At 38.4% G+C, this 25,813-nt stretch overlaps 1 protein-coding gene and 1 long non-coding RNA gene across 2 annotated transcripts in view; one reads left to right on the top strand and one right to left on the bottom strand.

The window, feature by feature from the left end:
• Window positions 1-11,569, bottom strand: part of LOC134796815 (uncharacterized) — a 210,742-nt gene extending 199,173 nt beyond the window's left edge. The window contains exon 1 of the long non-coding RNA XR_010144999.1: window positions 11,490-11,569. This is a non-coding gene — a long non-coding RNA (uncharacterized LOC134796815). The remainder of the gene's footprint in view (window positions 1-11,489) is intronic.
• LOC134796806 (homeobox protein XHOX-7.1') overlaps window positions 1-23,773 on the top strand; it is a 41,644-nt gene extending 17,871 nt beyond the window's left edge. The window contains exons 2-6 of the mRNA XM_063769028.1: window positions 5,357-5,526; window positions 8,143-8,250; window positions 15,226-15,393; window positions 19,549-19,690; window positions 23,459-23,773. Of these exons, the coding sequence (XP_063625098.1) occupies window positions 5,357-5,526; window positions 8,143-8,250; window positions 15,226-15,393; window positions 19,549-19,690; window positions 23,459-23,568 (698 nt within the window). The 3' untranslated portion in view covers window positions 23,569-23,773. The remainder of the gene's footprint in view (window positions 1-5,356; window positions 5,527-8,142; window positions 8,251-15,225; window positions 15,394-19,548; window positions 19,691-23,458) is intronic.
• The last annotated feature ends 2,040 nt before the right edge of the window (window positions 23,774-25,813 follow it).

Below are 25,813 nucleotides of genomic sequence, written 5' to 3'. Positions count from 1 at the left end.
GCTTTAAAAACTCATTTAACCGAATTGCAAGATCGCAGTGATCCCATAAGTGTTCCGTGATCAAAGTTTTGTACGGAACACTAAACATGTATGAAACATTCACATGAAACTTAATCCATAATCCATGTGGTCAGTGACTCAGTGAAATCCCTGGAAGTATTACAAATTCAATACAAAATAATTATTTTATACCTAAGTATTTGTTTTTAATCAATGATTTTCTCATTTAACAAGACAGAGAAGAAATGCTAGTACAGTGGTGGGCAAAGTACAACCCGCGGGTCATCTGCGGCCCGCGAATGGATTTTATCCGGCCCGCCGCCGGTCCTATGAAATAATTAGTATGTGGCACTGGCCCACGATTATCAATTTAACACAAATCAAAATATATTTTGGCTACAATTCTGGCCCTCCACTTAAATTTTCTAAACATGAAGAAAGTTTGCCCGCCACTGTGCTAGTATTTCAAAATCTAGATCCTATTTTTTTTAACTCTCTTACCTACTTGTATTAACTGTAACTAAAAACCCCCAATTCGCATAATAAATCCCATACTTAGCACCCACTCGACATAATGGAGTGGCGATTGTGCGCCCTACGCACCGCACCGGGCGACAATTCGCTAAATCTATTGTAATTATACACATCAAAGCACCCTTTGGAATCAGCTGGCTGACAAAATATGTTCACTTTTTGCACCCCTATTTTGACTATTTTGATACCAAAAAAGAATACGAATTTTGGTGTGATAAGTGATAACATTTATAAATTTTATTTTAAATAACTTAGTATTTTTTTTATTTACGAGATTAGGGTGTCCACTGCTGGCGACTGCTAGCCAGATGCCTCCTTTTATTTCTATTTCTTATACTTAAATACGTACTTATTCCTTGATCAATCCCCTACTATACTGCGTTATAGTCAGCAATATAATACGTTCAACTTAACAAAAAATGTAAGTGATTATGATTACCATCTTCGCTATGGTATACGGAGTCCTTCCAAACGACCACGTCGTTTACTGTCAGAATTATGTGTAAACGCAATTTTTTTTTAAACCTGGTCATTTATTATTATTTTTACGAAGCCTTCATTTTTTGTACCAAAAGCATTTAAATTATTAACCTGATAAAAAGCCTTTTATGCAATTAAAGTCCAGCATCAGTGAAATGACTTCACAGTGTTGCCAACATAAAAACCCACAACCCAACAGTCTGGAACTTCAATTCAAACTTATTATCGCACTTCTTTATCACCAGCATCCCAATGACGGGGATTTGTGGCATTTGCGCCGATTACAAATCTATTAACATGTGATAACATATGGACCCCCGGGGCCGGCCGGGGGCCCGAGCGCCCGGGGTGCCATTGCGATTGTATTTTGATTGCGATTCATGTTGAGCGGAATCTAGTGCAAATGACGACAGATTTTTCAAAGGTACTTTTTCGTGTCTCCGATAATAGACTAAATTCAGATAACCACAAGGTTGAATTCAGAAGAAAAGCGAGGTATGAATTATGATGTTTTGAAATTAGTCTTTCAAAGTGAAATAGTCGAACATTTTAAGGGTACTTTAATTATTGAGTGTGTAACGGTGCAGCATGAACGTTTTTTATTGTTAGAATCAACCCTATGCCAAGTATAAAAATATAAGGATCACCTAGTAGCTGATAATCGTTATTTGTATTTCATAAGATAACCAAGTTAATTATTTTTTAAATCATAATTACTGGCAGTCACATTCCCATATGACCGTCCCATTGAAAAGGACTTCTCTGTTAGATATATTTTAACAATGTAGGTAGGTAAGTTCTGGTCAATTAATTTTTAGAAGAAATTGTTAAGGCTCTACAAGAGCTTTGCGTGAATTTTACCACTATAAAAACAATGAAAATATAGAAACATTGAAACATCTCAACTTTCAACAAAGCCGGTGTTTAGCGACCCGACACCGCAGATGGCGCCCTGTCAATCTTCATAATTAGGGATCAGCGCCCTAATGACACGTTGCACTGAATCTGTTACGCCTCCGACAAATGTTTCCATTCTGTGAACAGTGAACACTCTTGACTTTGTCACTACGGACCGCCCTCGTTTTACATTTTCGCTTTATTTATTATTTATTTGGAATTTTATGGACGGAAGTTTAAGGCTTGTGGAATGTGTAGAAATGTTTATATTTTAATTTTGACTTAGATATTTCCGTCACGAAACAGCGGCAAATTTAGAAACTGTAAGCGCTACGCTGGCCCGGTATAATGACATAAATTAACAAAATACGAGTTTTGTCCCTATTCACCACACTCATGTCTTTTCACCCGGTTGACGGTATTAAAAAATATATATATAGCAAAAAGTTGGTTAAAATATTCAATCTGTTGAACAAAGTTGACCACTATCAATCGTGTGACGACTGAATTTTTTTCAGGTCGTCATCTTACTCGTACCTTTTAATTATCGGTTTACTCGTTTGTTCGACATACTTACGACGTTATGAAAACGACGAAATACAGGCGAGCCCGAAACAAAATCTAAAATTCTCTAATGGAAAAAATGCAAAAATGTCACAACCATATTCGACGTCAAAGCGCCTAAAACATAGAAAGCGGCTAAAAAAAGCCTTTTAAACGTTAAAAGGCCCGTTTACCGCGGACGCAAACACTTAGCTGCCTGTTAATTAGTAAGTAGCTGGGACACCGTCAAAGGGAATGCATGAATACTTGCTAAACCGACCTCCAACGGTGCTTTTAAAATTTCCCCCTCTTAATTCGAAGCTCAGAGAAACCGAAGCTAAACCGATTATGTCGCCAATATGGGGATTTTTCAGGGAAACGTTTAACCTTTGAAGTTGACATCCATGTGGCAACACAATTAGAAAGGACGGCTAGAAAATTGATGGCACTGACCGAGCGACCTCAATCGTGAATTTATTACAACAAATGTAGGTACCTATACATGGATTTGATTTTAAACTTCGTTATAACCGTTTATGGTCCGACTCAAATAATGTTGCTGAAGATTTGAATAAGGGATTCCATTAAACACGTTCTAACTATATTTCAATCATATTACCATGTTAATAAATAAAAAATAGTTACGAAAACGACGCATAAAAACTTAGTAAGTAGGTAATTAGTAGAACACATACATACTTATTTACTGCAAGACAGATTTTTTTATTTTTTGCAAAAGCCTTTCACGTTTGCTAAAACAACAGCTTGTTAATCAGTAATAAAGTTTTTAAACAATATTTATAAGAATTATAAGTTAGAAGTTAAAAGTTTGTATCTAGAACATATTGTAAAAAAAAAAGATTAGACCGTATATTGTTTCCTTTTAACTATTGTGTTCTAATAGTCCTGTCAACCTGTAATTGGAAACTTTATTTTAGGCAGTAGGTACATTTTATCAAAAGTATTTACCTAAAATGATTTTTTTGTCGTTTCCGCAAAATACATTTTTGTTTCACCGACATCTGTACGGTCAAGGATTATAATTTTTTCACCTCAGCAGCTCAAACAAGGGTACTTTGCTTCTTAAAAACAGTGAGCAAAATGCGATTTTGCTCACTGAGTGAGACAAAATGACATTCAAGTGACCTTTATAGTCAAATGTCATTTCAACATGCGGGGTCTAATACAAGTTCGATATACTTGGGTTCTATTATCTCTGTCCCTCTAGGTATGTTCTCACTGCTTAGGGTGAAAAATTTTGTGTACTACACGAGATCAAAGTTATTTACATCTCGTGCGCTTTTGAATCCCTTACTACGCTCAAGATTCTAAATTAGATTCACTCGCTACGCTCGTGAATCTATTATAGAATCTTTCGCTTGCACGGGACTCAAAATAAGCACTCGAAGAAATATCAAACTTTGATCTCTTGTTGTACAAATAACTAATGTACTATTTCGTACCTTGTCACAGTGTATGAAGCAGTATGAAGTACCTAGCGACTTTCATATTTATTGTCACTGTGTAAACAATTGTGTAAACAATAAGTAAGGTACGAAATGGTAAGTAAATTAAATTCTTTGTATGTACGTTCCCGAAACACGACTAATTTTTCCGCTCACAGCAACCCGGTCCAGTTTCCCTACACGGCACGGCTCTATGCTAATTCCCGGCAGGATTACTTAACCGCATTACTTAGCCAGGCGCCGCAATTACGCGCGCACTTGACCTAGCCCAACCATCGATCCTATGCAAATAAGAAACCTTTCTTTGACTGAGTGAACGTGATTGTCTGTATACTCTGTACAGGTGTTTAGGGTTCCAGCTTGTTTTATAGGTAAAGCGGTTGGTAATTGTTTAGGTTACAAACGCTTTAGAGACCAATTACACTTTTTTTAAATACATAGAAGATTATCTCATGACGCATTTGATAACAAATAAATGAATTGCCTACTCCGGGACAGTATTTTCAAAACACCTTTTTTAAGACATCGGTTACACGCTAATGCTGGCGTCAGTTCAGTCCATCAGTCAGACTGACGGGAGAATTATCGTGTAACACGCGGACTGATGGTTTGGACTGATGAAAATTTAAATTTTTAGATAATAATCGTCAGTCCATTTCGAATGACAGAAAACCGATAGGAGACTGATCGTGTAACCTGTTCGTGTCATTCTCGCGTCAGTCACCATACCTATTAGACAAGACTAAATGACTGTGTTGCGTTCTGTGTCCAAACGGCGATTGTGTCGTAATTTTAACAGTCTGTTGTCAGTCTGGACTGATCGTGTGACCGTGTCCATTTTCCATCATTCTGGCATCAGTCAAAACTCGAATGGACTGATGGACTGAACTGACGCCAGAATTAGCGTGTAACCGATGTCTAACATTTTGAAGTCGAAATGTATGAGCTAAAAAGGGATATGTAACATGTACTAATTTCCACGGCAATATTCGAACAAGCTTTTGTGCCACTGTCAGGTGTGAGGTATCAAAGTGAAGATTAAATGGAACTTGATTTTTTTTCTTTCATTAGGTATATTTTGAAATATGCAGTGCTTTAGTTTACAACTGTTATGCTGTATAACTTTTTGGTAATAAATAAATAATAATAAATGCAGATCCATTATGCGTTCTCTGTTCTGGTGACCGCGGGACATCGCTATACCTATACTTACATAGTGCTGTCTTGTTCACGCACCGAAGCGTCTTGTGCACATCGTGTGTATCCGCAGCAGTTAGATAACCCCTTTACAATGGAAATTCTTCCCCTAAGTTTGACATTTTTCGAGGTAACCATTAAGATGTTAGGTACTTATGTTACAAATGACTAGTCATCTGCTCACTAATGAATGGGAAACCTATATTGATTCCCTTTACAAGCATGGCTATTATTTACAGCTGAAGGCGCCTTCAAAAAGTTAAAACCGGAGCCCGGCGGGAACAACGGCACATCAGGAGTGACGTCGGCACTATCCCCCGCGTTGGGACCCCAACACGCGGGGCACACCCCTACGACGGCGTCGTGTCCTACGCCCGCGAGGAGACGGCATCGAACAACCTTTACACAGGTAACTGTAGACCCGTATTTACATTGGCACTATCTCCCGCGTTGGGACCCCAACACGCGGGGCACACCCCTACGACAGCATCGTGTCCTACGCCCGCGAGGAGGCGGCATCGAACAACCTTTACACAGGTAACTCACTACACCTACACATGTTCTAGACTCTAGACTGACGTCGGCACTATCTCCCGCGTTGGGTCCCCAACACGCGGGGCACACCCCTACGACGGCGTCGTGTCCTACGCCCGCGAGGAGGCGGCATCGAACAACCTTTACACAGGTAACTGTAGACCCGGATTCACATTGGCACTATCTCCCACGTTGGGACCCCAACACGCGGGGCACACCCCTACGACGGCGTCGTGTCCTACGCCCGCGAGGAGACGGCATCGAACAACCTTTACACAGGTAACTGTAGACCCGTATTTACATTGGCACTATCTCCCGCGTTGGGACCCCAACACGCGGGGCACACCCCTACGACAGCATCGTGTCCTACGCCCGCGAGGAGGCGGCATCGAACAACCTTTACACAGGTAACTCACTACACCTACACATGTTCTACGCTGACGTCGGCACTATCTCCCGCGTTCCGGGGCACACCCCTACGACGGCGTCGTGTCCTACGCCCGCGAGGAGGCGGCATCGAACAACCTTTACACAGGTAACTGTAGACCCGTATTTACATTGGCACTATCTCCCGCGTTCGGACCCCAACAAGCGGGGCACACCGCTACGACAGCATCGTGTCCTACGCCCGCGAGAAGGCGGCATGGAAAAACCTTTACACAAGTAGGTTACAGTACCGACGTTGGTACTAACTCCTTCGACGGGTCCCTAACTAGTGGGGTACACTCCTACGTCTCCTACGAGAGCCTCATGCTCTGCGCCCGACCCGTAGGAGACGGATTATGAGCACCTTTATTCAGGTAACTGTAGATATGTACTGACGTCGACTCTATCTCCTATAAATTATGCAGTTTCATATATTTCGGCTGATCAGATGACGATCTGGTGTTTTTTATGTGACAGCTAAAATGTTTGTCATTGACTAACATAGTTGGCGATGATCATTGACGTATTATATCTATGGACTGGCCTTACAGGCACTAAAAATGGTACTAGTTCAGCGGTGTGACTCACCAATTCGAGCCAATCGCGCAGCCTAACGCAGCTAGTTGCGACCAATCGCGCGCGTGATGCGAACTCATCAACCAATCGCGTGCGTGATGCGAACTCATCAACCAATCGCGTTGTAGCGGTGTCACACCGCTGTACTGGCCCCATTCTTATTGCCCGTAAGGCCAGTCCTGAGATTTTATACGTCAATGGCGATGATGCAACACCTAACATTACCCAGCCAGTGTTGGATAGACCTAGATGTGTACGGGTAAACGCCGAATACAGATTAATATTGTTAAAATTTTCGGACTTACCCAAAAGGCTCGGGTAATACTAGGTATACCAGGGTAAACTTGAGTTTAATTAACCTTCTAACATTACCCGTAACATACGTATGTCGCTCAGACAGTCAGAAAGAAATAGCTTCACTCTTTCTGCTCTAAGGACATTCGTGCATTCTGTAAGTGGATATGTGTACAAACGCAAGAGTTCAAAATGACGAACAAGCTTGTAGACGGTCTTCCCTTATAAACGTAAGGGCTTACGTCTCCCAAGCTTTTTAACCTATATGTAAATAAACTGATAGACGAACTGAGTAGCACATATACAGGCTGCTACATACATGGTGTTTGTACCAATAATCTTAGTTATGCGGACGATATGGTGCTGCTCAGTCCGTCTATCAGTGCCCTTAGGAAACTGCTTGCGGTTTGTGAGACGTATGCGGAGACACATGGATTGCAGTACAACCCACAGAAAAGTCAGGTGCTAATGTTCAAGGCTGGTAGTTACACGCCAAGCTCTGTACCCCCGGTTGTACTGCATGGAACCACACTGTCTGTTGTGGATAAAGTGAAATATCTAGGGCATATCATAACGCAAGACCTTAATGATGACCTAGATATAGAGCGGGAGCGCAGGGCATTGGCTGTAAGGTCTAACATGCTCGCCCGCAGGTTTACTCGATGCTCAAGAGAGGTAAAAATTGTGCTTTTTAAAAATTTCAATCAATCATTTTACTCGAGCAGCCTGTGGGTGAAGTATACGAAAAAAGCCTTAAATGCCCTGCGCGTGCAATGTAATAATGCACTCAGAATGTTGTTGGGGCTGCCCACATGGTGTAGCGCATCGCGCATGTTTGCCGAGGCCCATACAGACGATTTCCATGCGGTTATGCGAAAGAGAATCGTCTCGATGATGGGTCGGCTTAGGAGCAGTGCCAACAGCATTCTGGATGTCATTGCAGAAAGGCCTGAAAATCCTATACTGGCGCATTGGATTCGCTAAGTTATAGGGTTTCTTAAATTTAGAAAATAGTTTAGGTTATAGTTTAATATATGTACATATTCTAGGTGTAAAAATTAACATTAGTTCCTAAGTTATACTAACAAATATGGATGCAAATCTGAAATAAATATTTTCAATTCAATTCAATTCAATAAACGGTATTCCCCACATTGACCTTATAAAAGTACTAAAATGAATGTTTATTGCACAGGAACAATTAGCAGAATTAGAAGCAGCATTCGCGAAATCACACTACCCTGATATTTACTGTAGAGAAGAGCTCGCGCGGACCACGAAGCTGAATGAAGCGAGGATACAGGTTAGTACTTTAATAGTTTTTCCTAATAAGTATTTATTTATGAAGCAGATATGTCTCAGAGCGGTACTACATTAATATTCCTTTAATATAAAAAAATAGTTTTTCTTAATCTTCATTTTCAAAATAAAACTAATCCATTGGATTTAATCTAGGTAAATAGGTAACTAAGGCAATTACAGAAGTAATATTATTCCGTAACTTAGTCTACCTACGTAATTTTTTTTCATTTGTTTTATTTTTTACAAATTTGAAGTTTTCAGATTTTTTCCAGAGAGTGTCGAAATATACAGTTTTTGCGGTATTACGTTAACTTAGAAGTTTGATTTTTTTCACAGCTTCAAGTCAAGGAACTGTAGACATGGTTTTAATTTCAACTCTAGCACATTCAGGGCCAAGAACCCGACTGTCGGGTACACTGTTCGTAGCGACTACGCGCTACATACGGCGAAACCGTGGCTACGCGCTACGAGCGTAACCCGTAGCACTTAGTGGCAATGAATGTGCTAGACCTCCACGCCTTTCCAAGATAAAAGTTATTGACAGACATACGGACGGACGGACGGACGAACGGAGGGACGGACTGACAACAAAGTGATCATATAAGGGTTCCGTTTTTTCCTTTGAGGTACGGAACCCTAAAAATGAAAGCTTTATAACCAATTCACAAAACCAAAACATAGGTCATAAAAAAGCGCAAAATATATCGCCCTAACAGATCTTGAACAGAATTGTCGAAATATCAATGATGCGAATACTCGCATAATAGAATTTAGAGCGTAGGCCGGAGGCAGATTGAATTAACGCCATCTGTCGTCTGGACCGTATGAATACGAAATGCTTGCAGTCACACCGAGCGATCTTTATCTCAGTTTTAAAATTGCTCAATCCCTCAGGGCGCGCGCTATTGATTTGTCCCCCGGGCACCTAATTCGACGCTTTAGATTTTTTATACATACCTACAACGAAAACTTCCTTTAAATTTCGTCAAGAAAATACCTAAAAAGAAAATATTACACGCATTTTAACAATAGAGTGTTCCATTACGGCCATGTATAAGTTCAAACGAGTAATGTTTTATTCACTGCCACTCCATCAAGAGACGGTAAATGACTCTTTTATTTCAACGGCAATAAGCGAAGTTCGACTTAAGAAAATGAAAGGTTCCACGAAATGACATTAGATCGGGGACGTACGATGTAGGTACATACCGCTAAAAGCACGTGAAACACTGGCGTATGTGCCACGTGTGGAGTGCTGGCACGCGCACACATCATGACCGAAAGGTTCTATAGACATAGGATCTTAATGGAGACATAGGACCTCTTTGTTGCTTGAAAGAGTGTGAGTAGGTACGCTCGCACGCGCTCCGTAGGAGGCTATTAACGTTTAGGCGACGCTACATAAGAATGTAAACGTTAAAGACGACAGCGACGTCGCTTTCCCTCCTTCTAGAGGAAATTTCGATATAAAAATACAGCGTTGTCGGGCGTGCGAGGGTAGCGGGAGGCGGGTGGCCCCTGAGGCATTGCAATCCCATCAAATGGATCCGTAACGAAGTTAGCCGTTCATCCTCCCCGCGCGCCGCCGACATTGTCTCTGCCCTCAAATGAATTCTACAATTGGAAATAAGAAAATGTTTTGTTGGATCCCGTGCTTTTTCAGTTTAAAGGCGACCGTTTTCTCCGGATAACTCGGCCTCGGAAAATACCTATCTATCCGTCTTTGTTGTACGATGAAATGTTTTAGCTTCAGCGAGGGATCTTTACTGAATTAAGCTTTATCTGCCTTTAAATGTCGCTTCGAGACGAGGTTATCTGAAAGGTTAACAGGTTTTAGCCCATATAAATACTTGATTATAGCAACCTTTTCAGTTTACTGATTACAAAATGTCAGAAATTTTTGTTGGAACATCATTATTAGTCGTGAAGTATAGGTATTTATTATCTTAGCTAAGTGTTCCAAAAACATAAGAACTGGTGCAAATGAAATAATTACCAACCGGATATTTTTTTTAATGTTATTAACCGTTGCTATAATGAAGTTTCAGCAAAATTAAGTTCCTAGGCAAATTTTTGGGAAACTACTGTACATTTTTTCAACCAAAAACGTTACTTTTGACACTAACAGATCAGAATCGTATCGCTGTGACATCTTATAAGCATTGTTCGAATCGGCCCGTTATAATTATGTATGGATATGTATTACATGTATACACATTGCATTAAAAAACTTCGAATAATTTACTGAACCCAAAACCCAATAATGAAAAGTAGTTTAATTTTACATCAAAAAATTATAATATAGTTATAATAATAACAAAACGAATAGAAATTTTCAGGCACATTAAATTACTCCTTGTATAGGAAAACTTCCATCATTTTCTGTTGAACTCGTGATTGCTTTGGAGGCTTTTCGTGCGTTTTGCCCCAGTGCCAACCTGAAAGGTAAACAACTCTTATCGTGCATGCTGTTTTAAAATCTAGCTAAAAAAACAAAAACAATTTTCTGGATTTTATTTACATGTAGGTAATCAAAAAACTTTGTTAGTAACTTTAAAATTGTTTTTAATGACCTATCGAATGATATGATATGCCACTTTAAATTTATACTGTTTTTGTTATACAGGGTGTCCCTACCCATTGGACAAAGCCGAAATGTACGGTCAGCCAAGAAAGTAGTCTACCACTTTCTTGGCTGACTGTACATATGCATTAGGGTATTTAGAACCAGTATACAAAGTATCATAACAATCGGTGTAGCGGTTACGAAGAAATTAACAAATTACGATTTTTTTACTTTGGAGCAACCTGTATGCGTTAGTAGCTCCTGAGGTAATAAATAGTATGAAACCTTCTTCGACCGTTTTGATTATCTTTTTTATTTATGACATTAATAAGATTCTGACTTTTGACAAATGTCAAAAGCCGCACATTTTCAACGAAATTGTCAAAAGCACTGCCAATGATTAATACAGTATGTTTCTTTTTGTTGTCGATTATTGGAGAAAACTTATGTTTGATAATTTATTTTTTTATCTTTTGTTTTAATTTAAAAATATATTACCGTTAGAGCATTTCTGAGAAGTAACCCTACGTGGGATTTCAGGGTTTGTCCAATGGCTAAGGTCACCCTCCCTGTATACATATATTGTATGGCGTCCCCAAAAAAACAACTTCTACAATTTCATTATTTTCATTAAAATATATATTTTTATAGTTTCCGCGTAAAATGACTATGACATACGGACAGACGGACATGACGAAGCTAAAAGAGTTCCATTTTTTGCTATTTGGCTACGGAACCCTAAAACCTGCCCAAGTGGGTGTCGGACCACGCATGGAGGGTTCCGTACCTTAATACGATAGGAGTTGAAAGTAATTATTATGTTTGTTGTACCTACTAATAGGTACTCGTAAAGTCATATTTTCCACTTTACTTTTCACTATTACTGAATATAAACCGTTTGATTCCCATTATGATTAGGCAATAAAAGTTTTTCACCTCAGCAGCACGAACAAGGGTACTTTGCTTCTTAAAAACAGTGAGCAAAATGCGATTTTGCTCACTGAGTCATTTTGTCTCACTCAGTGAGCAAAATCGCATTTTGCTCACTGAGTGAGACAAAATGACATTCAAGTTACCTTTATAGTCAAATGTCATTTCAACATGCGGGGTCTAATACAAGTTCGATATACTTGGGTTCTATTATCTCTGTCCCTCTAGGTATGTTATTAAAGTTACTTACATCTCGTGCGCTTTTGAATCCCTTACTACGCTCAAGATTCTAAATTAGATTCACTCGCTACGCTCGTGAATCTTTCGCTTGCACGGGACTCAAAATAAGCACTCGAAGAAATATCAAACTTTGATCTCTTGTTGTACAAATAACTATTAGTGTCCGACCGAAGGTTCGGTTTCGGTTTCGGTTTCGGCCAGTTTCGGCCAAAAAATCATGTTTCGGCTGTAGTTTCGGTTTCGGACAAAAAACGGCCGAACCTTTCGGCCGGGCCGAAACTTACGAAATGGTACTTCGTACTATGAAACTAAACTATGTGACAAAGACCAAAAGTTGGGGAATAAGTAGGACAACAATATTAATATGTACCTACATATACTGATTCATGTATAGGTACAGTAATTAACTGGTTTATTATCAAAACACAATTCCACTAATGAGGGCGCCACTAGACGCAGTCTTAAGAGGCTGTTAATACCTATAACGCGCACACTGTCTAATTGTATCGGAGTAAATGGGATAGCACTGTCGCATGTTACTGGGCCTGGGCAAAGGAATAATAAGAAAACTCATCATCTTCCTCGTGTAATCCCGGAATTTTTGCCACGGCTCATGGGAGCCTGGGGTCCAATTGACAACTAATCCCAAGAATTGGCGTAGGCACTAGTTTTTACGAAAGCGACTGCCATCAGACTGACCTTCGAACCCAGACAGTAAACTAGGACTTAACGGGACTAGTCCGGCTTCCTCACGATGTTTTTCCTTCACCGAAAAGCAAATAGTAAATGGAACTTTCGTATACCTATAATTTGCCGCTTTGTATCTTAATTTCGTATACCTATAAGTTCCGAAAAACTCATTGGATTCGAGCCCGGGGTTTGTACCTGCGACCTTCGGATTGAAAGTCGCACGCTCTTACCGCTAGGCCACCAGCGCTCAAGGAAATATCTCGCTTTTTAATACAATGGACATTGGTTGGAGTTTGTGCTCAACTACTTATCCTGAAGCCTGAAGCACGGCTTTGACTTCGCATGAAAGTTCGCCTCACTGGGGTACTTCGGACTTTTAGGCCCAGGTGAAGATCGGTACCCGGCCTTGCGATATTTTAACAAAAATTTTCGCGCTCGCTGCGCTCGCGTTTTTGGTTGACCCTGTATCTACATGTTAGCTTGACTGGTGAATGAATAGAGTTAGACTAAGAAAATTCTGCAATGATTTTGATAGCATACGCAGTGCAACTAGTGCAAATATTATTTATACGTCTTAATTTCATAGAAGTTTTGACGTTTAAAATAACACTTGCACTGCGTGTGTTATCAAAATCGTTGCAAAATTACCTTGGTCTAACTCTAGTAATTTTCTTAAAAAACTGCTTAAGTAACATCAATTTCAAGGACATTGGGTGTTGACAGCTCCATAATATGTGTTTAAAAGCGGTTTTGTGACATTTTTTAAACGATTTTAACAAGTCTACAAAAGGTTCGGTTTCGGTTTCGGTTTCGGCCGAAACTAGAGCCAAAGCCGAACATTCGGTTTCGGTTTCGGTTTCGGCAAAAAAACATGTTTCGGTCGGACACTAATAACTATTAATTGACTAAAATAAAATTCTATATGTCAAGCCTCTTGCGCGGCAAGCGGCAATACAATTTTTGTACGCAGTACAGTGAGTCACTCGCGGCACAATTCCCGTGGGGTCATTTTTGACTAGACAGATTTCTATAGTTATTGAAGTTCGTTGCTTACTAATTAATATTCAATGGTACCTACATATAAAGTTACAAATTGAGAGATGTTAATTGGCAAAATTGATGCGATTGACAAACGCTTGACTTTGATCAAAGATATTCTATCGAGTATTTAGACTTATAAAGATTGTGCCTAGTAACTTACTGCAATAAAATGGATTCTAGTGTGTACTGATACAACAATAAGGAAAATAGTCGATCAAATCTTCTTTTTCAAAAATAAACCAACAAAGCTACAAAATCCTCGCATCGTCATTTAAACCAGTCGGATATTGCCTCATTTTCCACTACAACGCGTAGAATGTCAGCGCAAAAACTAATATCCCATATACGTTTCCTCCTACAGTTAATACAAGTATATAGGTTCGCGTAGGGAGGGTTTGGCTACCCTATATAGGGTGTATCGGTTTATTTATATGGAGAGTGCGTAGAGGGCGCGGCCCTCCCGTCGGGCCCACCCCCCTAATCAGCTGTAATCACCATATCAAACGACGTACGCTCATTCCTGTTGACAACACGCAGATTAGACTATACTAGCTACTATGTTTTGTTGTTTCGTCTTTTATGTTGTAGTTAATGTCATTAAGCGAGGGAAGTATGTATTCGTGAGCGGTTCATTCGATTAAGTGTACGTAACTATACGGTGGCGGCGTATCAATTTCGCTTTTTTACACAAATATTCGAGCTGCATTTTATCTTCAAACAATAAGTCGGACTCGCCCATGAAGGGTTCCGTAGCAGCAAAGACATATGTAACTTCGCAGCAAGTAACATAATAAAATTGCGGTTTACGATTTATGACGTATTAAAAAAAACTACTAACTAAATCTCGTTCAAACCAATTTTCGGTGGAAGTTTGCATGGTGTACATCATATATTTTTTTTAGTTTTATCATTCTCTTATTTTAGAAGTTACAGGGGGGGGGGGGGACACATTTTACCACTTTGGAAGTGTCTCTCGCGCAAACTAATCAGTTAAGAAAAAAATGATATTAGAAACCTCAATATCATTTTTGGAGAAAGACATAAAAAATTTGTATGAAGTAGTTTTTGTGATATTCATTTAATCACAATTTTCGAGAAAAGTAGCTAGAAATAGAAGTAATTACTTATAATAGTCTAAGAATCGTCTTTGACAGAATATGTAGGTCGAATATAAGTAAATAGATGTGTGAGCGTGGATGAGTAAAATTATATTTTTTTATATACGTGTCAAAGCGGGTGACGTTGTGAGCTTCTCTTACTGTATAATAAGTAGTTATATGGTATAGCTTGGTGTCAGCCTTGGCACACTGTAAATCGTTTAAAACTGAGTCACGTACTGAACCTAATGACGTTTACGTTTACTAACTGAGCTTCGGACAAAGCTTCTTTATTTACTTTAGTCGATAGCAACCGTACATTATTACGAATTCTTTTATTCGAAAATTTGGAATAAAAATTTTTATTTGTTCAAATTTTTACACATAGATGTAAATATTATTATTGTTCCAGGTCTGGTTTCAAAATCGGCGTGCCAAATACCGCAAGCAAGAGAAGCAACTACAGAAGGCGCTAGCGCCGGCGGTACTACCCGGCTGCAACGGTATGATGCGCAACATCCAGGGCTACCGGGGCTACCAGCCCTACCCGCACCCCAACACCATCAACCGGTATCCACAGGTTGGTACTACCGTTAACTTTTAGCGTCTTTTCACAGATTGTAGATCGTTACGCTAGGTGAGTAGATAAAATCTGGTATGCTTTACTGTACATTAAAAAATGATTTTATTAAAACAGTACTTTGTAAAATAACAATGCAACGTGTAACAACTTAACAAGGAATGGGATGGGATGAAAATTGCCTCAGTGACCCTTGTTTTTTCCAATCAGTCTTTTTAGTAGGTACTTTCGTTTTATCTCAACACGTTCGAACAAAACATCGGTCATTAAGCTAATTTTACGGTTTAACTCACGTATCACGTATTAAATATGACTCACGACAGTATAAATTCGAAAACATCGATCAATTGAAACTTTACATTATTCCACGGCTAAACTTTGCCGATAGCCCGCCATTGTCCCGTGCCTCGCGAGGCACAATCAGGCTGAAAACAATGCACTACAGGCAAGTGCGCGCAATTTTCCCCTCATTACTATGCGGCGCTAATCAACGCTGATTACGCGATAATCTGATTGCGCGGCGCGCGGTCATACGCGAAAATATGCAGCCTGAGGCCTGAGGCGCTTTTGTTTTGATTGCGGTGGAAATGTGTCTCTTTATTTTATGGTGAGTGACAGGTGTGCGAAACTATCGTAATGTGATTGGGTATCGATTCTCTAAGCTGATGTGATTTGAATAATATAGCGGTAGATATCCAAAAATAGAGTAAACTGACGTTTATTTGCGGGCGTGTATTCAATGAGAATTACCGCATTGTATAGTTCGTTTTTTTAGCATTAGAAAGAAGGTAAGCGATCTTGACATGTCTTTTTATTAAAAATCACCATTGAAAAATAAGTCACAGCAAATATGTTAGAATTATAAATCATATACGATCGTTTACATTATTTTGCTTTCATAAGTAATATAAACTAATATTTTAAAGCGTTTTCCAATATTTTTTAATAAAAAGACACGTCAAGATTGTTTACCTTCTTTCTAATGCTAAAAAAAACGAACTATAGTTCGTATAAATCTATACACGTTATTACTAAGTGACTATAGACGTACCAGACGTCCTATATGACGTATCTTAAAGTTCGAATCGGGCCGAATATGTCGAACTAAGAGCCAGTGTTGCCGTCTAAGGACTAACATCCAGTCTAGCCATTATATGATAGCTGAATATATCTCAGACCACTTCGACTAGCCGAGATGCATATTGCATACTTACTAGACGTGTAATTGCTCGGTATAGAGCTGGTTTTGTACTTCTACGCGATGAAAATGGGCTACTTTACAGTGTAAAGTATTGTGGTTTGTTTTGTGGACACAATACTTATTAGCGACATTAACGTACCGAGCATTTCATGTGTTAAATAAATTAAGCATAAGGTAAGGTGGCCAAGGTGGGGTAAGGGAAACATACTTTATTTTTCTCGGTGTAAGAGAAACCGTATGAGAAAAGTCTTTCTACGTAAATATTTTTAAGTTAATTTTGTTTATGAATTAGATTTATTGTAGTATTATCATTTAATTTAGTTCTTAATATATTTAAGAATCTCCAACTGTTTATTTTCCCTACAAGTGTCCACCTTTCCCCCATAGTTCCTCTTACCCCCACCTGACCTTATACATTTTCGTAAGTGAGCGTTTTCCAAAAAAAATATACATTTCATTCATGTCTTCCAAATATTCCCAAAATTTAGTATGAAAAAATATTTTTCCAGTGCTGACGTTCATACAAATAAAAAAACTTTTCATACTATAATGTGACGATCCGGAAAGGAAATCTTGGGACACATTTTTTCATGTATGAGGCGTGAATGTACAAATGATTCTGAGTAATGAGCCCAAGAAATCAATGTTTTGAAGACATGAATTAAATGTACATATTTTTTGGAAAACGCTCAATTGGTATTCGAAATCTTCCTACCTAGAGATGGGTAACTACCCGGGTAAATACCCGAGAGCGGGTATTTACCCGGTAAATACCCGATATTTACCTACCCGCGGGTAAATACGCGGGTATTTTCGTTTTTCTTCTAAATTTGATGTGTTTAATGGTATGTGAGTATAAATAAGATTAATTTAAGTATATTTTTATAATGTTACATAAAATGTATGTTCAAACTAATTACGAAAAGGTTGCTATGAGGTAAAGTTCGATTTTAACATATCAGTCCAATTATAAAAATCGTGTAAAATCATTCCCTGGCTTCCGGAAATGTTTTAAAATGCTTTTAATATACATTAGAAAGATGAATGCTGCCTCTCTGTCGCACTTGTAAATTCGTACGTAAGTGTGACAGGGAGGCGGCACGTCGAACGTGGTTCGCGGTAAGCCCTCTGATTGCCCGTCCGCCCGTCCACTCTCCGCCGCAAAGTCGCGTTCATTTTTATGATGGGGCCGTGTCGTACAGCTGCGTTCGTGACCCACAAATGGTCTCACCGGAAGATCAGCGCTGACTTTTGGGTTAGCATTTATGCTGAGGCGGGACCATTTCGTGGTAAACTATTTATTTATTTTTATGTTCAACTTTCTTTGTTATTTCTTTACTTGTGTATGTTATAGTTTATCACGAATAAATGAGATGAAATGAAATGAAAATGAAAATAAAGAATACTTATGAATGATAATAAAAAAAAATTGTGCAGTATCCCAACTTGTGAAGCTTATAAGTCAAACACAGTTAGTTTTAGGACAAAAATGTATATAAACTTTTTTGTAGAAAATTATGTCTACTTTAGTTTGTACATACAACACTTTTCGATATTAATGACAGATTCCAAGAAATATGAAAAAGTTCACTTTTGCCCCCCTCCCCCCAACCACACCCCCCGCCGACCGAAGTTGGAATGTGTATTATCAACGTATAATTACGATAATTTACTCAAGTCTAAAAAAATACTCTTATGACGGCCTTTTTTTAATATTTATCAAAATTGTACTAAAAATTCCTTAGTTACAACTGCAACTGCAACTAAACCATTTCATTTTAAATGACACACAATAATTACAGCCATTAACTCGGTATATATCTCCACTTTAACACAAATCGACATGTGCAACAAGAAATGAATCTACCCGTCCATTTGGGTAGATACGGGTAAATACCGGGTATATGGGTATTTACCGGGTATTTACCTGGGTGGGTAAATTGGGTAAATACCCGCGACCCATCTCTATTCCTACCTATTCTCAGCTAACTGCCTAACTTGTCTGCATGAGACTCTTTAGCGTTAAATTGCCTCTACTTTTTATACCTATTGTTTTTTTTCCTATGAGGTACCCTATAAAGTTAATTTGCACGAATATAATATGTTATGAATAAAATATTTCAAACAAGACCTAACCCGATAGATGGCGGCCGCGATTGCCCATTAGCGGGCTTCGATCAGTGCGCGATAAACGACCACCACTTAATAATGATTACCATGAATCGCGCCAAAAATTGAGACAGGTAAAACCATAACTAAAGCCGGTCACACATACGCGATACAAACGCGCGTTTCAATAGGTATCATGTATGTATTCATGACAGTGGCTTAACGTTTGTATTAATCAAAGAGAAGTTAGACTGGAGGAATATTGTCAAAGTACACTTACTGCCATGACCATGACAGTAGGCCAAAGGTATGGCGCCATCGCTCAAAAAGATGGCACCATACCTTTGGCCTATCCTCGAGTAGATGGCAATACTTTTTGACATTTAACAAATTTAACACGTATCAGTGAAAGAATAAGGATTAAAGTCAAATGGCGTTCTAAAAGTTTTAATCATTTGTGTCGAAAGATGGCAGTAAATGTACTACATAATTTACTTTGACATTATTCCTTTGTTCCAAATTCTCTTTGGTATTAATCATACCGGAAAATTCTACTTAGGTAATGATTTATTACCATGACACTTGTCAAAATTTGATACCTAGCAGCCATACAAAAACTTTTTGCAGCTCTCGCGAGATTAACGCACTGTTAAACCACCACCACCACTAATCAATGATAAACTTACAACTATAAGGCCAGTTGGTACTGAAATTATTAGGCAATTTAATCGCTCTCAAGTAGACATTATTAGCGGCTCCTTGAGTTCTAGTTATTAGCTATAGGTCTCGATTTTTGTTTGAATATCACGTCGATGAACCGGTGTAACTTTTTTCTTTTTTCGCAGCACCACGGGAGCTACGAGGAGCTACAAAAGGACATCTTCTCGCTCTCGCAAATGGGCGGGGGCTCATACCCCATGACCCAGGGCTTCTCCATGGGCCACGGGGCCAATATGAGCGCCGTCGGTATGAGGCAAGATGCCATGGGTAAGTTGACTTCTTTTAGGGCTATCGCAATGGTCACATGATTAAACGAACCGTCATTCCTTCATTCCAATCACTACATTGTAATTAATCATGACATTACTTACAAAGTAATGTCATTATTCATGATAGTGTCTGGCCCGTATATATAGGCCCGTATGTCGTACTCGTAGCTAAAGCGCTTGCACGTCGAGTGTCCCTTGCGAGTATTGACAATTTTAGCTCAATCCAATTTTTTTCGGAGCTACGCTAATTCCCCTAATCTCAATCTAATAATCGCTAGAACAATCTATTATTTCTAGACAGTCTAATCTAGGCAGAAGTGCAAGTCTAGTGGTCAATTTGTAAAATAAACACTAAATGTACCATCACGCTCCGCGATTGTTTGCGTCATATAGGGTAGGTACTAGCTAAATTGGTTGTTCAATACTTACACTATAATAGAATTTCCAATTTAGCAAGAACTCTTATAAATAGCATGACAATCCCGTGTGGTGACTGTATTTATGATGTAATTTTGATGAAGTAGGTACCAGTAGATGTTTTCTAACATTCGTAGCAGCCGTAATAGCTATAATGAATACATGTATTTAGTTATTTAGCCGATGTAGCTTGAAATAGCGTTTTAGCTTCAAATTCGCTTGTCTTTCCCTGTTTCAATGTTCAGATTTAAATGCATTTTTCATTCGGATTATTTATGTAGGTACTAGTTTTGTTTTTCGAAGATTAAATTAAAAATAAAATATACGTATACGTATATGAAATCACTAAGTATTAGATATATATCTTTGGTATTAGAATACGATTAGGATTGACGAGGCCAGATAAATACTTGACTTTACATGAACGAAACACAAAGTAAAATGAAGTATTTGCGACTAAAAAATATATTCAATACCGTAAACACTGTATCAGCCCAAGTTTGTTTTCAAGTAATACCTAAATTTTCAGGACATTACATAAAAAAATAAAGTTTTAATATTATTCAACGTTCGAGCATGACGCTAAGACGTAAGTTGCGAAGGGAAGGGAGGCAGCTTTCATCAACTTTCTATTACGGCCGTCGAGGCAATTATAAAGTTGAGCGCAGGATCGCAGTGCCAACCTCCGTTTTACACAAATACTTATCTTATAATAATGAGAAAACTTGCTCTTTTTATCCGCCGCATTGTTTGAGTAACTTGGATCAGATGATCGTAAAAAACGACGTTTCCGCGGTCTTGGAAAATTCTTCAAGTTACGGTTTTAATAACCGAGCGAACGAAGAAAGATGCGTTTACAATTTTGGGTCATTGTCATTATGAAGTCGTATGACTCGTATTTGTTTCTCGTATCATTACACTATATACTGAAAGTTGATAACTACGGTCCTGTACCGTACGGGGTATGTATAACAAAAAATACTTACACATAACACATTTTAATTTCCGTAAAACGGGGTCAGAAAGTGGGATGGAGCAAGGAAGAAGAAGAAGAGGGGTCAACAGAAATCGCGGGGTGAATAGAGAAATTTTGAACTTTTTCTTTCAAGTTGTTATATTTAAAAACGTACATCTCTAAAATTAGATTTTTTGGAATGCGTATATAGTAGACTATTTATTCTCTACATTGATACCAAAAGAACTTAATCAAACTGCCTAAAAGTTAGATTTTTTTGACTCTAAAGTAAGGTCTCGCCGAGGTAAGAAATGAAGCCTGTCTGAACTTTGTTCTAGCGGTAAATGTTTTGACATTAACTAGGTAAAAGTTAGCTAACCTGGTAATATAGTATCTGTAGTACCTAAATAATAAATAAAATCATTAATTTTCTCTATAATAAAGATTTTTTTTGCAAAAAACCAATAACAAGCAAATTTACGTGATAAAGGGGTCAGTGGACATGCATATGGGGTGAACAGTTACGCCATAGGGGGTGATTAGATACAACAAAGGGGGGTAAAGACACGCGTTGGGGGTTAAAAGACACGAAAAAATAAGTTTGTGTCAAATAGCTGTTTAACAGATATATATACCATTTGCCAATAGAGTATCCACATAATAATGATCAAATTCGATGCCTATGACAACTAAAACTTAATATTTATATTCACCCCTTTCTTGTGTCTATCAACCCCGTTTTAAGGATATGGAGAAAACAGGTCGTTTTCTTTGATTTTCTCTAAATTGGGTTGGTAAAAATTTATTTCACAAATGCAAAATTGAAGAACTAACCAAGACTCAAAAAATGATATCCAAATTATTACTTTTATCATTTGGATTATTGGCGAAAATCGTCCTTGAAGTTGAAAATCGTGTCTTTTCACCCCGTTTTACGGTTCTCAGTTTTTTACCATAATCGAATAAATGGTTTAGTTCACCCGTTTAGAATAGAAATAAGTGCAACCATTAGCCGTGACTTCGACATGCGCGTCTCGAAGATGCGGGTAGCGCTAATCCAATGATCCTTGACTCTGTGGCCGGAGATTATTAATTTGTAGTACGGTACGTACGTGCAACTAATATCTATCGGATCATCATCTATGTACAGGCAGAATTGTTAATTTGCCGTTAGAGTTAGCAAACTGTTATGGATATAGAATCTAGTACTTATAGCAAGTTTGCGCGGTGATTTAGTATGCAGAAAGATAAGTAGACATCTATGAAATGCGGTGAAATGACATGTGAACATATTGAAAATTAATAGGCTAAATTCCTAAGTTTTCAAGTAAGTATTTTAATTATTCAGTGTCTATCTACTTGCCAGTCTATTTCATAACTTGTATGTTTAAGAAACAGGATCTTTGAGAGTACCTACCATTTAGATCTAGTCTTAATGTAATGGAAATTTTTCCATTAACTTATCCGTCGCTCAAAAAGTGTCCCCCGTAACGCGTAGGTACGCGATAAAGCGTGTAACAAGAGCCGGTCCGGAAGATTCCTGCGTAGCAAAAAACGAGCGAGGCAAGGCATCGTACCGTAGATATTCTAATAAGAAAATTTCCACTACATTTACTTTGGCGGGCGGCCTCGCGGCGTCTTGGCAAATATCTTATTTCCTGCGGCGAGATTGCATCTTGAGAAAACGCGAGGGTCGATTCAGTGCCTCACTATTCGCTTCCCAACCCTCTTACGGCGACCTATATATAGCTGGAGCTAGGTAGGCGGGACGAAACCACTTGCCGCGTACCCTGTTTTGCGGAGTTCTATTTTTCTACCTTAGTTTTCACGATAAAAGAGAAATAAATAGGTCAAAATAATCTTTTTTATGATATTACGTTATTTTTCAAAATGTCTATTATTAATTAGCGTGTGTAATGTATAAATACTTAAGGTAAGGGAAGTAGGTATACAATTTAGGTATCTACTTTGGATTTCGTCTACCTCTACGTAGACGATAAGACACTGTACAATAGGTACTATTAGAGACCGAAAAAAAATGCCATGAATTTATTGTTATTTCAAAAATATACCTACCCGTCCTGCTAATGTTTTTTCGTATTGATCAACCGGATGCAACGATATGAAAACAGCATCTGCCCAATAGTATCCACCTATGTGCAACTTCAACAAATGTGGGTATATTACTTACTAGCGACCCGCCCCGGCTTCGCACGGGTTAACAAATTATACACCTAAACCTTCCTCAAGAATCACTCTATTGAAAGGTGGAAACCGCATGAAAATCCGTCCAGTAGTTTTAGAGTTTACCGCGAACATACAAACACACAAACAGACAGACGCGGCGGGGGACTTTGTTTTATAAGGTGTAGTGATACAATTTTTCTTCTACAGGCATGAGCGCAGAAGACGAGTGGTACAACAAGTCGCTATCAGCCCTGCGGATGAACAGCGGACACCACGCGAACCTGGCCGCAGCGCCCATGCTGCAGTACCAGACCTAATCGTTGCTCCACGGCGCCGACTACTCGGCGTCGGCGTCGCCGTACGCGCCTCCTTAGCCTAAAAGGTGAAGCTACGATAGACGCGACAGTGGCGTTGCGATTCAACCGCCGACTTTGCCTAGTCATAAAATTGAAACTGTTCTCAAAGTGAAATGTTTTATTTCCTAATTAATTGAAGCTGCACCGCAGACTGAAATCCGAAAGGTGATTATGATTAAAACAAAATTCACGATAGGTACTTACGCAGAATTTTACATCCACGCTAAAAGAATAAGTGATTAAACTATAAATTATTTCTGCAACTAATTATAATTCGGAATCTATATTCGTTATTTATTTGCTAGTCAAAGCCACTGTACCAAACTAGTTTTTCCTAGCAATTTTAACTTTTTTGGGAAAGAGACGTTCAATTTATGTTTTAATATTATTTATTATTTACCTTTTGGCTTAGTTCAAATCGTTATAAAAATTCCATGATCAGAATCGAAGTATAATATTGACCTACAGCGATAAAAGGATGATAACAAATTGCATAGATTATTAACAGAAAAAAAAGATTGACCCAAGTAAGTCAAATATATTGAATTTACTTTCGCGTTGTATATACGGTTCAAATAAGATGAAAAAAATACAGGACGAACCAATAAAACAGCGATTAATGGCATAAGTACTCGTAATAATTTACAGATTCATTCTTTTAACACTTCCCATTCAATTAGACAGTAGGTAAGAACAAAATGCGAGACATCAATAATTTAACTATTTAATAAAGTAATGTTATTTTTATTCATTATTCTTCTGCATAATTCACAAACTTTTCAATCGGCCAGTCTATTTTACAATCACATATTTTGCTATACATTATCTGTTCAGTTAAATTATCTAGTGTTCTTTTTATAAGAATAAGAAATAAATGAATGCTTGCGGAGGTTGATATATACCCTAATATTCTAGGTATACATATAAATTCAGAAACTGAATAAACTATAATAATTTTAATTGTAAACAGAGGTAACATAATGGTATATCTGTTTCCGCAGTCATTCGTGTGTTTAGATATTTATATATAGGTACAAATAGTGTTATAATTTTAATATGAATAATTTGTTCTACGACATTACTAAAGGTAAATCAACGTATATGCTAGTCTGTACAGCCATTTAAATTGGGTAAGTGATAAGTATTGTATTTTCATGATTGTTGTATTGATTCTGATATCAAATAAACCTTTTATTTGATAGCTCTCGTAAAAATGCACACTTTGGAAAATTAAAGAAAAGATATCTTAATCAAGGTGCTTAAACACTTAAAATTTCATGGCTAAGTTATAAATATAAGAACTCCCTCGACGATTGCTACCTACTTACTTGTAACAGTAAAAAGGTAAACACCAATTAACTAGTAATTTTCCGTCTCTTTTCTATTGAAAAGTAAATAGTAAAACAACGTGTTGATACTTAGTTCTTCCACCCTCATTGTTGAACTCAGGACTCTCAAGGCTCTCTATTAGAAGTGTAACAAAACTTTCAGTGTCGTGTGGGTAAAACAGCAGGTAACTAAGGAAGGCAGCAGGGAATGGTGTATATGTCACTGTAAAAGCCCGAAGTTCGGCAAAACCTAGGTTTTACCGGTAAATCCTAAGTTTTACCGATGCCGATCGGTAAAAGCCCGAAATGTTAAATCTTACTAGTTTACTTCGGGCTTTTACCAACACCGACATGGTAAATCCTAGGTCTTACCACGGCGACCGGTAAAGTTTGAATCATGTACTGATTCTCAACCCCTCCCGCTTAAACCCCCGTACACCGCACCGTATGCGCCGTTAAGTGGGTTAGGTTAGGTTTGAACTGCGATCCTCACAGAACCGAACAAAAGTGGGTTAGGTTAGGTTAGAACTGCGAGCCTTACAGAAACGAAATGCTACTAGAAAAGTGGGTGGTTTTACCTCCTTTTCTACATAGTGTACCATCTACCATAATCTTTCATCGGGCCCGATAGAAGTCTGTTTTTTTTTATTAAAAATTATCATGTAATAATCTCAAGAATCAGTGCATGATTCAAACTTTACCGGTCGCCGTGGTAAGACCTAGGATTTACCATATTGGTGTTGCTAAGCTCGAAGTAAACTAGTAAGATTTAACATTTCGGGCTTTTACCGATCGGCATCGGTAAAAACTAGGATTTACCGGTAAAACCTAGGTTTTGCCGTACTTCGGGCTTTTACAGTAACATATACATTTGTTTT

Source organism: Cydia splendana, chromosome 14, assembly GCF_910591565.1.
Source record: "Cydia splendana chromosome 14, ilCydSple1.2, whole genome shotgun sequence".
Taxonomy (NCBI): domain Eukaryota; kingdom Metazoa; phylum Arthropoda; class Insecta; order Lepidoptera; family Tortricidae; genus Cydia; species Cydia splendana.
This window is presented reverse-complemented; position numbering and strand designations above follow the sequence as displayed.